General features: G+C 39.1%; 1 protein-coding gene across 5 annotated transcripts in view; it reads left to right on the plus strand.

Moving 5' to 3' along the window:
* The window catches only part of SUMF1 (sulfatase modifying factor 1), an 87,337-nt gene that overhangs the window by 59,491 nt on the left and 13,667 nt on the right, over positions 1–14,179 (plus strand). For 2 of the 5 annotated variants that reach the window (XM_005600412.4, XM_070238562.1), the window contains one exon: positions 7,324–7,375. The exons of the other annotated variants lie outside the window; for them this stretch is intronic. In XM_005600412.4, the coding sequence (XP_005600469.1) occupies positions 7,324–7,375 (52 nt within the window). The remainder of the gene's footprint in view (positions 1–7,323; positions 7,376–14,179) is intronic. 5 annotated transcript variants of the gene reach the window in all.

Raw genomic sequence — 14,179 nt, forward strand, 5'->3', positions numbered from 1 at the left:
CTGAAGAACACAGAAGATTGTGAGTATAAGAGAATGTGATAAATGAAATCCTTAGGAAGACTAAATTGTGTTTATTTTTCTCACTTCAAGCAATGCTTAGAGCCATATGTGGCTTTGCCAGCAGGACTGAACAGTTTTACATCATTGTTCTGAGAGATGGAAGTGATTGGGTCTGGAGCAAACCTTTCAGCAAATGTGGTCTGTACCCTGCCATATTGGTGGCTTGGTTTCAGTTGACCCAGAAGTTACCTTTCTTTAGGTTGCTGCTGCTATATACCATGCATTATTTAGGATGAAACAAACTGATTTCTCTGTACTTTAGAACTAATCCATCCAGGATTCGATAGACTGTGAATGTTCTTTTGTGTTGTACGTTAGCATATTAAGCTTTCTGAAATTAAAGAACCATCTGCATTATTTGACGACAAATTTCATTTAGCAGTATATGGCTATTTGCAGGTGATGAGAAAGCTAGTTCTTTGTGGCAGAAATGCAGTGTGCTACTTCTTTTCTCTTAATAGTTGCTTCTTCTGTGTTTAGGTTGACTAGTTTTCAGCACCCAGATGTTTCATGGCCTTGTATTGAAAAACTACTATTTCTTTTCACAATTATTATAGCCCATGCCTCTTAAATAGATCGTATGTATCTACCATTGTAGAGATCAGAGTTTTAACCATTTTCCTCGACCTCACTGCTTTTTCTTCTCTCTCTCCTGCCTGCCTGGAAGTTGGATAGTGTGGTTGTAAAAGTTGAGGCCCTTGGCCACCTCATACCTAGTATGATGGCTACTATTTTAAAAAGTAAAATAACAAGTGTTGGTAAGGATGTGGAGAAATTGGAAGTTTTATGCACTGTGATGGGAATGTAAAATGGTGCAGCTGCTATGGAAAACAGCCTAGTGGTTCTTCAGAATATTAAAAATAGAACTGTATGCTCCAGCAATTCCACTTCTGGGTATGTACTCAAAAGAACTGAAAGCAGGGTCTTGAAGAGATATTTGTACACCCTTGTTTATAGCAGCAGCATTCACAATAGCCAAAAGGTGAAGCAACCTAAGTGTCCATCGATGGATGAATGGATGATGAAAATTTGGTATATACATACAATGGAATATTATTCAGCCTTAAAAAGGAAGGAAATTCTGACACATGTGACAACATGGATGAACCCTGAGGGCATTATGCTAAGTGAAATAAGCCATTCACAAAAAGACAAATACTGTATGATTCCACTTATATGAGGTACCTAGAGCAGTTAAATTCATAGAGATAGAAAGTTTGCCAGGAGCTATGGAGAGGGGAGAATGGGGAGTTAGTATTTAATGGATAGAGTTTCAGTTTTGCAAGATGAAAAGAGTGCTGGAGGTGGGTGGTGATGTTGATTGGATGGCAATCTAAATGTACTTAATACTTAAAAGTGGTTAAAATGGTAAGTTTTATGTTATATGTATTTCACCACAATTTAAAAAAAGTTGAGGTCCTTGAATGAGGCACCTGAAAGAAAATTATAGTTGCTTATCTCCCATCTTGGCAAGGATCTGTGGAAAGGATCCCTGGAGGAAGTGAAGTGATTGGGATGGGGAAGCTTCAAGATGGAAGGATCTGAGGATGTATCCACCAGCTCGTGTAGAAGGATGATGAAGGGTGGGCCTCATAAGGTCTCTAGTGCAGAATCCGCATTTCACAAATGAGAAAACTCAGGCCAAGAGTAAAGTGACAGAGCCAGAACTAGATGCTGGTTCTCCTACCTTCTTGGCCTGTGTAGTGGCTCCTTGGTGATGCTCCCTTGCCTTGGCTCATCCTGTTGGGTCTCTGCAGTTTTTTCACTGTTATTTTCTACTCACAGTTGATCTTAAGCTCAGGACTTTTTATTTTGTGCTTTTATATTGATGAATCATAAATGGGCTGAACTGTTTTTACTTAGAATACTTCTGCCACCAAGTGTATGGTTTTTTCCCACACCAACAACCAACTCTTCAACTCTCTGGACATCAACTAGGTGTCCTGCAATTCAGTTCAATTCTGACATAACCACCCAGCTTTAGCATCAGATTCCACAGGTTTAAGGGCTCAGTCCCACAAGTCTGCCCCCACTTCAATGCCAATCACAAGTATTGGGTGCCCAGAGTACCCACTTCTGTCCGAGTTGGCTCAAAGTCAGGAGTTTCCACAACATCCCTTTTAGGTTCAGTAATTTGCCAGAACAGCTCACAGAACTCAGGAAGTTACTTTACTTACTATCACTGGTTTATTATAAAGGATACAGATGAACAACTGGATGAAGAGGTAGATAGGGCAAGGTCCAGAAGGGTCTCAAGAACAGGAGCTCTGTCCCCATGAAGTTGAGAGGTACTACCATTCTGGTAGTACCTCTGAAACTTTCCAAGCCCAACACTTAGGGTTTTTTATGGAGGTTTCATTACGTAGGTATGATTGATTAAATCATTTGCCATTGGTGATTAACTCCAATCACCAGCCCCTCTCCCCTCCCTGGAGGTCAGGGTGGAGCTGAAAGTTCCAACCCACTACTAAGGGAGGCTGGTCATTATTATTGGTCTTTCTGGTTGACCAGCCTCCATCCTGAAGCTCTCTAGGGACCTTTAACTACCAGCCATCTTATTAGCACACAGAAGACACTCATCACTCCAGAGATTCTAAGGGTTTTACGAGCTATGTAACAGGAGCCTGTACAAAGATTAAATATGTATTTCCCATTGTACCACAGGGACCTTTCCCATCTTTCTCTTCCTTCTATCTTTCTCCCCTTTCTTTGCTGAATCTCTACTCTCTGGCTAAGAGTCATTACATAGAAACTAAAGTTCAGGGTGATCATCCACTAATTCAGCAAATAGTTATTGATATCTATAATCTCAGACACTATTTAAGGCTCCAGCAATAAAGCAGTGAACAGAGCAAAGTCGGTGCTGTCGAGGTGCCTGCCTTCTAGTGGGAGAAAGAAATCAATCTGTGGTTTGTCACAAGGTGCTAAGTGCTAGTGTACTTCGTTTTTTCTGGCACTATTCTGACACCAAATGTGTGGTTTTTTCTGACACCAAATACGTGCCATTTTTCCACATTTAATTCTTCAACACCAACTGGGTGTCGAGCAGTTCAATCCGGTTTTGATACTAACTCTTGGGGTTAGCGCAGACATCACAGATTAAGGGCTCAGTGCTACACGATTGCCCCCATTTCAGATGCCAGCTGCAAATGGGTTACCCAGTCCAGCCACACTTCTGCCTGGCAGACGATGAATTTGAGGGTTCTCATGATCCCTTCCTCAGGTTTGGCACTTCTCCAGAACAACTCACTCTAGAATTCAGGAAAGCATTTTTCTTATGATTACTGGTTAATTATAAAGGATAAAGCTCAGGAATAGCCAGAAAAGAAAGACAGTCCTCGCTCAGGACATTCCAAGAGTTTCACGAGCTCTGTTCCAGGAACCAAGGACAAAACCAAATATGTATTTTTTGATACCACAGCTAGGAAGAAGGGGAGATAGTGGGTAAGCGGAGATAGTGATGGGGGCGGAGGGAGGGTAGATCTTTTAGCCTCTCTGGTGAAGTGTCACTTGACAGAGACACCAAATGGAGTGATGAAGCAAGCCTTGTAGTGTCTGAGGGAAGATGCAGAAAGAACTGTAAGACAAAGGACAGTGATGTCACTGAGGGACTCAAGAAACAGGATAATGTGAAACACACCAACATCATGTTGCCTTATGAAGCATGTCTACAAGCAGTCTCATATATACAACAAAAACACTTTCTACCTACCTGACATGGTGGCTCATTGAGGTTTTATGATGCCTATAGTTTATTTTGCAGTGAAAGGAAAATGTTGAACTGTATCACTTTATTTCTGGGGCATAATTTTTCCTTGGAGGTTTTTGAAAACCATTCCAGTAATACACAAGAGAAGATGAGACTTTACAAGCAGGTCTATGAAATGGAACAGTTGCTTCCATGGTATGAGGTTGAGCGACCCAGAAACCTAGTGGGGTTTGAGCCAGCACCACTGAAGGCATCTGTGGTACCAGTCTAAGTATGGATGTCTGTTTAACTGGTAGGTGTTGCTGTTTTAAATGTATATTTATTCCTAAGTGAAATAAGCCATGCCATATGCTGAGAGAAGTACATTAGGAGAAGCACATCTAACAAGGGACATATTTCAACTCTATTCAAAAGCTAATGAATGTCTTTATTGTTAAAAATACAAACTCTTGACTCACAGTTCTCCTTGGGTTTTAGCCATTTTCTTGCAGTGAACTTGTGAAATACAGAAAAGTTTGTGCACTTCAAGCTGGAACAGTGGAATGCTTTATTTAAAAAATATGATACTATATCAGCTCACAAGGTGCCCATGGCAGAGTGGCTGAGTGTGAGCCCAGAGCCAGATGGCCTGGGCTTGAACCCTGGCTCCTCGGCTTGCCAGCTATGTGACCTTGGATAGGCTATTTTACCTTTCTGTTCCTCAATTCTCCGTTTGCAACCTGGGGCTAATGATTGGGTGTCCAAACATTGCTGGTTTATGCCTGTGCCTGGCATGATTGTTGATAGCTCCCCTTTCTCTCCCAAAAGCATCTGTATTTGGACAATAAATTATATGGTTGCCCTACCACTAATAGAACCTACGTCAAAGGATCACTTTACAGATTAAAAACATTAAAAACAATACTTGATTATAGTATGTGCTCAGTAAATGTTAGCTGCTACAACTGAAATTGGTGTTTTAAATACCAGGTTTTATGTATTACTCGTAAAGCAAGAATTGTTACTGTAGACCTTGGGCTATGAAAGTGACATTTTTTTATTGGAAAATGGAGAACCATCCCAGTGTGAGCAAGTTTAATACAGTTTTGAAAATTCCCTTCTTTTTTAACCCAACGTGGGTGAAACAAGTAGCGTGGAGGAAATGACTGTTTTCATTCATTTCACTAACAGGATAATCACCACACAGGGCATGCTGGTTTTACAGAGAAAATTCTGCGGGGGTTGTTAATTTGGTTTGTGTGTTTAATGTGCTATTCTTTCCAATTTGATCTCTATTTTTCTTTCTTTGACCTTTCTTTGGGCGTCACCTTCCTTTTCCTCTCCCCGTGCAATGTCTAAAGCTAATTGCAGTTTCTTCTTCATTGGTCTTTGTGCTAGGGGATAAATAAAATCACACAGAATTGAAAATGCTTTATTTGAAGTAATGGTTTCATCTACCCACTTTTAAAATCCTTTGTCATGTTTGACATTGGGTAAAAAGAACTGAATTGTTGGGATTTTGACTTTTTTTCACTTATGCACCTTGGTCTGAGTTGCTTCTACACCTAGAAGGTAGTCAGCTGGACAGGCAGAGAGATGGATGGACCTCGATGCCTGGTTTTGTCACTTGCTAGCTGTGTGACCTTGGATAGTCCATTTCTTTTGTCTCTCTCAGTTTCATTATTATTATTTTTTTTTTTGAGGAAGATTAGCCCTGAGCCGACATCTGCTGCCAATCCTCCTCTTTTTGCTGAGGAAGACTGGCCCTGAGCTAACATCCATGCCCATCTTCCTCTACTTTATACGTGGGATGCCTACCACAGCGTGGCTTGCCATGTGGTGCCATGTCCACACCCAGGATCCAAACGGGTGAACCCTGGGCCTCCGGAGTGGAACGTGCACACTTAACTGCTGCACCACCAGGCCAGCCCATCAGTTTCATTATTCTTCATCCTTAAAATGAGGATAATGATACTTCCTGCTTCCTAAGGTTATTGTGAGGATCAAATGAGATGATAAGAGTTAGTATGCTTTAAACAAAGGTAGGCAGAGAGTTCCTTTTCTTAAAAATGGTTAAGGTGATGGAAATGAGACTCCTTTTAGGAGATACGTGAGCAGAAGCTTGAAGAAAAAGAAGATAAAATGCTGCTCCTGTTTGTGTGTTTCTGAGCTGCCCATTGCCGTAGTACCTGGTGACTTAACAAGGATGCCACTTCAGCAAGCAGGGAGTGCTTCAGATGGGCAAGATCTTTTCTTTTTTATCCTAAACTTCAGGCTGCCGGGCCCATTCCCGTGGGAGCCCGGGTGATCTGACAGTTTGAAGACTTCACTAGAAGTCAAGTGTGCAAGAGAGCCCAGCTTTTAGCCAACCAGGGCAAAGATGACTTAGCTCTTACAGGAACATACGTGCTTCTCAGGGGTATAGCGTTTAAAATAAAATCTGTCCTTTTAAACTCCACATTTCCCTGCACTTAAACTTCCAAGGAAGTCTTTGACTCCTAGCTCTGGAAGCTATAGTTGTTTTTCTTCTTGTAGTTTATCCTGGCTTATGATTTTCTATCTGCTAACTTAAAAATTGTTTTTATTGGGGCTGGCCTGGTGGTGTGGTGGTTAAGTTCTCACTTTGGCAGCCTGGGGTTTGCAGGTTCAGATCCTGGGCCCAAACCTACACGCTGCTTATCAAGCCATGCTATGGTGGCGTCCCACATACAAAACAGAGGAGGACTGGCAACAGCTGTTAGCTCAGCAACAGTCTTCCTCAAGTAAAAAGGGGGAGATTGAATAGATGTTAGCTCAGGGCCAATCTTCCTCACACACACAGACACAAATTGTTTTTATTATAGGACATTTCAAGTATGCAAAAGTAGAGAGAATAATGCATTAAACTCCCATGTCCTTAGAACCCAGGTCTAATAATTATCAACTCACGGCTAATCTTGTTTTCATCTATAGTTCTACCCACTCATCCCCGCTCCCATTCCTCCCCTGGATTATTTGAAGCAAATGCCACACTTTATATTTTATTAAAAATACCACAGCTTTTTTGTTTATTTTCATTTTAAAAAACAGCTTTATTGTGGTACAATTGGCATACAATAAATTTCACATATCTAAAGTGTACAGTTTGATTAGTTTATATATATAAATATATATATCAAATTGTATATGTGTAAACTGTATATATAAATTTGATCAAATTATATATATATAACTGATCGAGATATATATGTATATAAACAGATATATGAATATACACATATATATATAAACTGATCAAATATATATATATATATATACACACACTCACACACATCCATGAAACCTCCACAATCTAGACAGTGAACATGTACATCCCCCAAAAGTTACCCAGCGCCCAGTGGTAATCCCTCCACTCTGCCCCTCTGCCTCCCATACCCAAACAACCACTAACCCTCCTTCTATCACAGTAGACTAATTTGTATTTTTTAGAGTTGAGATAAATGGAATCATACAGTCTGTACTCTTCTTTGTCTGGCTTCTTTCACAATATCATAGTCTTTTATTTATTCTACAAATATATATTGTGTTCCTACTAGGTACCATTCTGGAAGCTGCAAGACCTGTTAGGAGGCTCTTGTAATAATCCAGGTGAGAAATGGTGGTTTGGACCAAGGTGGTTACCATGGAGATAATGAGCCACCATCAATTAGAGATCAGCTTTGGAGGTAGAGCTAATCAGACCAGCTGGACATGGGGGTGAGGGAGAGGGAGGAATGGAGAATTACTCCTCAGGATTCTGGCGAGCAGCTGGATAGAGTGTAATGAAATGGAGGAAGGCTCAGTGAGAAGTAGGTATGATCTTTGGGTGTCCATTGCTTTTTCAAAGCTATTATTGTTATCGTTGGTTTGTCTTAAGCAGTACCTAATCTGTAGATGAAAATAATGTTTAAAACACTTTAAGATATTCATAGGATTGTTGGGTCTCCTCAGAAATGTTCCTAAATAAAGGCTAGCTACCATTGTCAAATTGAAAAAAAGGAATTTCAATTTTCTCCTCAGGTGTTTGTGCATCATTTGGACCTGGCAAAGGGAGAGAAAGTAGTGCAAAGGCAAATCACATTTTCAGACTTTTAAAAGCTTCTTGGGGTGAAGTTCACTCTACTCTTTCTATGGCCCCCAGAATGTTTTTGTGTTGGTTTTACATTAAAAATGTTCATGCTCTTCTAAGTGATGCTGTGGTGACAGCCTCTCCACACTGTGACTAGCTATGTGAATTTCATTGCAACATGCAATAGTCTGTCTTCCTTCTACAAGGTTATTAACATGTCAGCTATTTTATTAGAATTTGGACTCCGTCTGGGGGTTTGTCCTTAGGAAAACTGGATCAGTGATCTCTGTGGTTTTGGAATTTTAGGAGTTATGTACCACACCTAGATTATTAAGTTAATGGCCATCTTCGGGAAACCTGAGTTAGTTATGAGCTAATAATGTGTAGTAGTAACAACAACAACAACAACTGTGTATTTATTGTTTATTACTTGTTAAGTGCTTTGTATGCATTAGCTCATTTAATCCCTACATCAGTCCAATGAAGTACGTACTGTTATCATCTCCATTTTACAGAGGAGGAACCTGGGACATAGAGGGGTTACCTAATTAGACCTCTCTCACAGTCAGTGTCAGAGCCATGATTTGAACCCAGGCATGTAATGTGACTCCAGAGCCCGTGCTCTTCATTAAGAGATAGCAGTCAAAGTGGATCTTGCAAGATGAATAAGAGTTTAATGAACAGTGGGGTTGGGCATATTAGGCAGAGAGAATCAAGTGTCTCGTTGGAGGACATGAAAAATTTGTTGTCCTGTGGCTTCATGGTAGCAGGTGATGTTAAGAAATGATGTTAATAAGATAGGAAGGACTGACTAGGGCCTAAAAAACATCTGATTTGGTTAGCCAGAGCAACTTTTTCATAGATAAATGTATGAGGTCTTTAAAAAGTCTCTTTGAAATCTTGAACAAGTTCAAGAGATCTCATTTTGTTTTCTCAGATCCAAAGAGCTCAGATGGGGAGCTTTTGGACTAGCTGATCACAAAGGCATCTTCCGATTTCGAACAACCTGGATCTTGTCATCCAGGAGTAAATCCACTGCTCCCACCTTTTCTGTTTAGCTCTGATTCCCTTTAGTGTTAAAAGGAATAGTCTTAAGAGTTTTAAACCAAATAGTCTTTCCAAAGCTGCCCACACTGACAGTAGCTGAAAGGCTAGCAGCTAGCATCTGAATACCAGTGGAGTGATCCCTCACTTACTTGATTCTTAAAGGGCTGATGCGTATGAACAGGAAAGTCTACGATGTGGTGGTCACTCCTTATACAGAGGCTCTTATTCCCTGCTTTGAGAAATGTGTTGTGCTATTTAGTAGTAAGAATTGATTATAATGAGGAGATAGTATACACAAAATAAAAGATTTTTTTAAGCTTCAATAAAGTGTTATTTCTGAGTGTCACTGAAGCAGGACCAATACATGCCAGAGCATTTTAGTTTTTATTGCAGTTAATGCATTTCTTTTTTTTCACTGGAAAAATGAATAGGTAGTTCAGGAATGTGAATTTCAAAAGGTACAAAACTCCTAGCTTTGTCTTTCAACCCCTTCCTTCTTTTCTCTTTAGGCCACATTGTCAATAGTTCTTTAGTGAATCCTTTTATAAAGATAGTCTATGCTTACACTAGCATATATAAATATATGGGGTTTTTTTTAGGATTTTGTTATGGAAATGCTAATTAGTAAGAGTTAAGAGAACGTAACTGTAACTCAGCTTCAACAGCTATTAACTCTGTCAGTCATGGTTCAATCAGAAGTAGAACTACTAGCATGTGTGTGTGTGTGTGTGTGTGTCTACTTGTGTACGTGTGTGTGTATTAAGCAATATATTAGAGATATGACCTTACACAATGATTCTGAAGTTGCTATTTTTTGTATATATATGTGTGTGTGTGTGCATGTGTGGCGTGTATATATATATATATATATATATATATATACATGGTATATATATGCATGATATATATATATTTTCTTTTTTAAAGATTGGCACCTGAGCTAACAACCGTTGCCAGTCTTTTTTTTTTTTCTGCTTTTTCCCCCCAAACACCCCCATATAGTTGTATATTTTTTAGTTATGGGTCCCTCTAGTTGTGGCATGTGGGACATTGCCTCAATATGAGTGATGCCATGTCCACGCCCAGGATCTGAACCCGTGAAACCCTGGGCTGCCAAAGCGGAGCTCGTGAACTTAACCACTTGGCTGTGGGGCCGGCCCCGAGATATATATTTTTATATAGATGTAGGTATGTGTATGTATGTGGGTGTGTGTATATATAATCCAAATGTCTAGTTTTCACCTAAAAAGTAATAAACATGCAAACTAACAGGAAAGTGTCAGCCATACTAAGGAAAAAAGTTAGATAAAGAGAAACTGACTCTGAGTAGGCCCAGATATTGGATTTAACAAAGACCTAAAAGCACCTACTATAATTATATTTAAGAACTAAAGGAAAATGTATTCAAAGAATTAGAACACATGATGTGAGTCAACAACTAGAGAATCACAACAGACAAATGAAAATGATAAAAAAAGAACCAAGTGAAATTTCTAGAATCGAAAACTATGATAACTGAAATGAAAAGTTTTCTAGATGGAGTCAATAGCAGATTAGAAATGGTAGAAGAAAGAATCAGTGAATGTGAAGGTAAATCAAGAGAAAATTCCAAACCAAAGAACAGAGAGGAAAAAAGATTTGGAGAAAAATCAACAAAGCCCTGTGTGACAATATTGAGCATCTCAACATAATTCCAAAACATGTGTGATGGGAATCCCAGATGGAGAGGAGAGAGAGAAAGGGACAAAATGGTTTTTTTTTTTAAGATTGACACCTGAGCTAACATCTGTTACCAATCTTTTTTTTTCTTCTTTTTCTCCCCAAAGCCCCCTAGGACATAGTTGTATACTGTAGTTGTGGTCCCTCTGGTTGTGCTATGTGGGACACTACCTCAGCATGGCCTGATGAGCGGTGTCATGTCCGTGTCCAGGATCTGAACTGGTGAAACCCTGGACCACCGAAGCTGAGCGTGCAAACTTAACCACTTGGCCATGGGGCTGGCCCTCAAAATATTTTTGAAGAAATGATCTAAATACTTTTCAAACTTGATGAAAATTATCTACAGATCCAAGAAGTTCAATGAACTTTAGGATGAACACAAAGAGAAATCTTCCTAGACAAAACATAGTCACATGGTTGATAAACAAAGAGAAAATCTTGAAAGCAGCAGGAGAAAAAGAACTCATCACATTCAGGGCAACAACAATGTGATTAATGGCTGATTTCTCATAAAGAAACCATAGAAGCCAGAAGACTGTAAAATGACATAGTCAAGTGCTGGAAAAAAAAATCACCAAATGACTATCAACCAGGAATTCTATATCCGATACAACTATCCTTCAAAAATGAAGGTGAAGGAGCTTTGATTTCTGGTTCTGGGAAAATGCAGTAGACATACATTTCCCTATTTCTGTCACTAAATACCACTAAAACTCAGGACACTATGTATAAAAGAAACATAAGAAGATGCTGAAAAGTGAAAAGAAGACAGAGTAGCTGCAGACCTTGGGATCTTAAGAATGAGATGGTGGTGAGTTCCATGGATTTTCTTTTTGCCCCATATATCCCAGACTTGGAGCAGAAGAAGCCACCAACCCAGTCAGTAACCCCTCTACTCCAGCCAAACACCACAGAAAAAACTGTATCCCCAGTCATGCCTGCAAAGGCCAAATGAGGAGCCTAGACTTGCACCCTCATGAGGCTCTATTGAAGTGCCATGATACCTCTGCCAGGGTGGTGTCAGAGAAGGCCAAATAGGGAACCAGGCCTTTCATCATTGCCCAGCAATCATGAGGCTACCTTCACCATGGTGTCAGTGGAGACCAGTTGTAGAGCCGAAACTCACCTCCATCCAGCAATAAGAAACAAGAGTCTCTCCTGAGGTATCAGTGGAGTCTGAGTGGGGAACCTGAACTTCTACTTCCACCAGGCAGTAATGAGATGGCTCCCTCCCTTCCCCTGCCATGTGGTGTCAGAGAAAGTCAGTGAAAACAGGATGTTTAAATAAGATCCAGAGTCTTGTAACATAACAAAAGTATATCCAGGTTTTGATTGAATAATGATTCATCATACCAAGAACCATGAAGGAACTAAATGAAAAAGGATAATCAATAGATGCTAACACTGAGATGACAGAGATGTTAGAATTATCCACCAAAAATTTTAAAGCAGCCATGATAAAAATACACGTGAGCAATTATGAACCTTGAAACTTGTGAAACAACCTAAAAACAAATGAAAAAAATAGAATGTTCAGAAAAAAATAGAAGTTATAACTAAGAACTAAATACAAATTTTAGAACTGAAAAATAGAATAACCAAAATAAAAGCTTTGTGAATGGGTTCAACAGCAGAATGGAAAGGACAGAAGGAAAAAGAAAAAATTAATGAACAGGAAACTAGAACAAAAAAAAGTTACCCAATCTGAACAACAGAGAGAAAATGGAAAATAAATGAGTGAATGAATGAACAAACGAATGAATGAATGAATGAACGAATAGAGCTTCAGGGATGTATATGACTATAACAAAAGAGCTAACATTTGTGTTATGGGAGTCCTGGAGGAGAGGAGAAAGAGGTGGGGCTGAAAGAATACTCAAAGAAATAATGGCTGAAAACTTCCCAAATTTGGGAACAGACTTAAATCTGTAGATTCAAGAAGCTAAGCAAACCCAACATAGCATCATCCCAAAGAAATCCACATCAAGACACATCATAATTAAACTGCTGAAAACTAAAGACAGAAAGCTTGAAAACAGCCAACATGACACCTTGCCTATAGGGAAAACAACCCCAATGCAAATGACAGTGGATTTCTCATCAGAGAACATAAAAGGCTGAGGAAAGGGTACCATATTTTTCAAGTGTTGAAAGGAAAGAACTGCCAGCCCAGAATTCTTTACCTAGCGAAGTATCTTTCAGAAATAAGAGAAAATTAAGAAATTCTCAAATGAAAGAAAACTGAGAGAATCTGTCACCAGCAGATCTACCCTAAAAGAATGGCTAGAGAAAGTTCTCTTAACAGAAAGGAAATGATTAAAGAAGGAAGCTTTGAACATCACAATGGAAGAAAGAACACAGTAAGCAAAATATGGGTATATACCATAGGCTTTCCTTCTCTTGAGTTTTCTAAATTTTGTTTGATAGTTAAAGCAGAAATTATAACATTATCTGATGTGGTTCTAAATGTATTCAGAGGAAATATTTCATAGAATTATAACCAAGGGAGGCTAAAGGGAGGTAAGTTTTCTATACTTCACTGGAACTGGTAAAATAACACCAGTAGACTGATAAGTTTTATATCTTATCACAGTTTTATATATATATGTATAAGTACCTAGAGCAACCACTAAAAAAGCTATATAAAGAGATGCACTCAAGAGCATTCTAGGTAAATAAAAATGAATTTCTTAAAACGAAAGTTCAAGTAACAGGAAGGCAGGAAAAAGAAAACAGAAACAAAAATCATAGAGAACAGACAGAAAACAAAAAGTAAAATGACAGACTTAATCCTGTCGTATCAATAATTTCATTAAGAGTACATCGTCTAAATAAATCAATTAAAAGACAGATTGGCAGAGTGGATTAAAAAACATAATGTATGGGACCGGCCCAGTGGTGTAGTGGTTAGGTTCGTATGCTCCGTTTTGGCAGCCTGAGATCTGCAAGTTCGGATCCCAGGTGCAGACCTACACACTGCTCATCAAGTCATGCTGTGGTGGCATCCCACATACAAAAACATAGAGGAGAATTGGCACACATGTTAGCTTGGGGACAATCTTCCTCAAGCAAAAAGAGGAAGATTGGTGACAGATGTTAGCTCAGGGCCAGTCTTCTTAACACACACACACAAATAATAGTAATCTAACTATATGCTGTCTACACAAAACTCACTTCAAGTATAATGATATAAGTGGGTTGAAAACAAAATGGTGGAAAAAGATTCATCATGCAAACATTAATCAAGGGCAAGCAGGAAGGGCTGTATTAATACAATATAAAGTAGACTTCAAAGCAAAGAAAATTACCAGTCAGGGAAGGACATTCTTTAATGATAAAAGTAATCCACCAAGAGGACATGGTAATACTAAATGTGTATGCCCCAATGAATAGAACTGAAACATATGAAGCAAAAACTAATAAAACTGAAAGGAGAAACAGACCAATTTGCAATTGTAGTTGAAGACTTTAAGGTCTCCTTCAAGAATTGATAGTATAGTTAGGTAGAAAATCAATAAGGATATAGAAGGACTCAACAATGCTATCAACCAACAGGATCTAATTGACACTTCTAGAAC

This window comes from Equus caballus, chromosome 16 (genome assembly GCF_041296265.1).
Source record: "Equus caballus isolate H_3958 breed thoroughbred chromosome 16, TB-T2T, whole genome shotgun sequence".
NCBI lineage: Eukaryota > Metazoa > Chordata > Mammalia > Perissodactyla > Equidae > Equus > Equus caballus.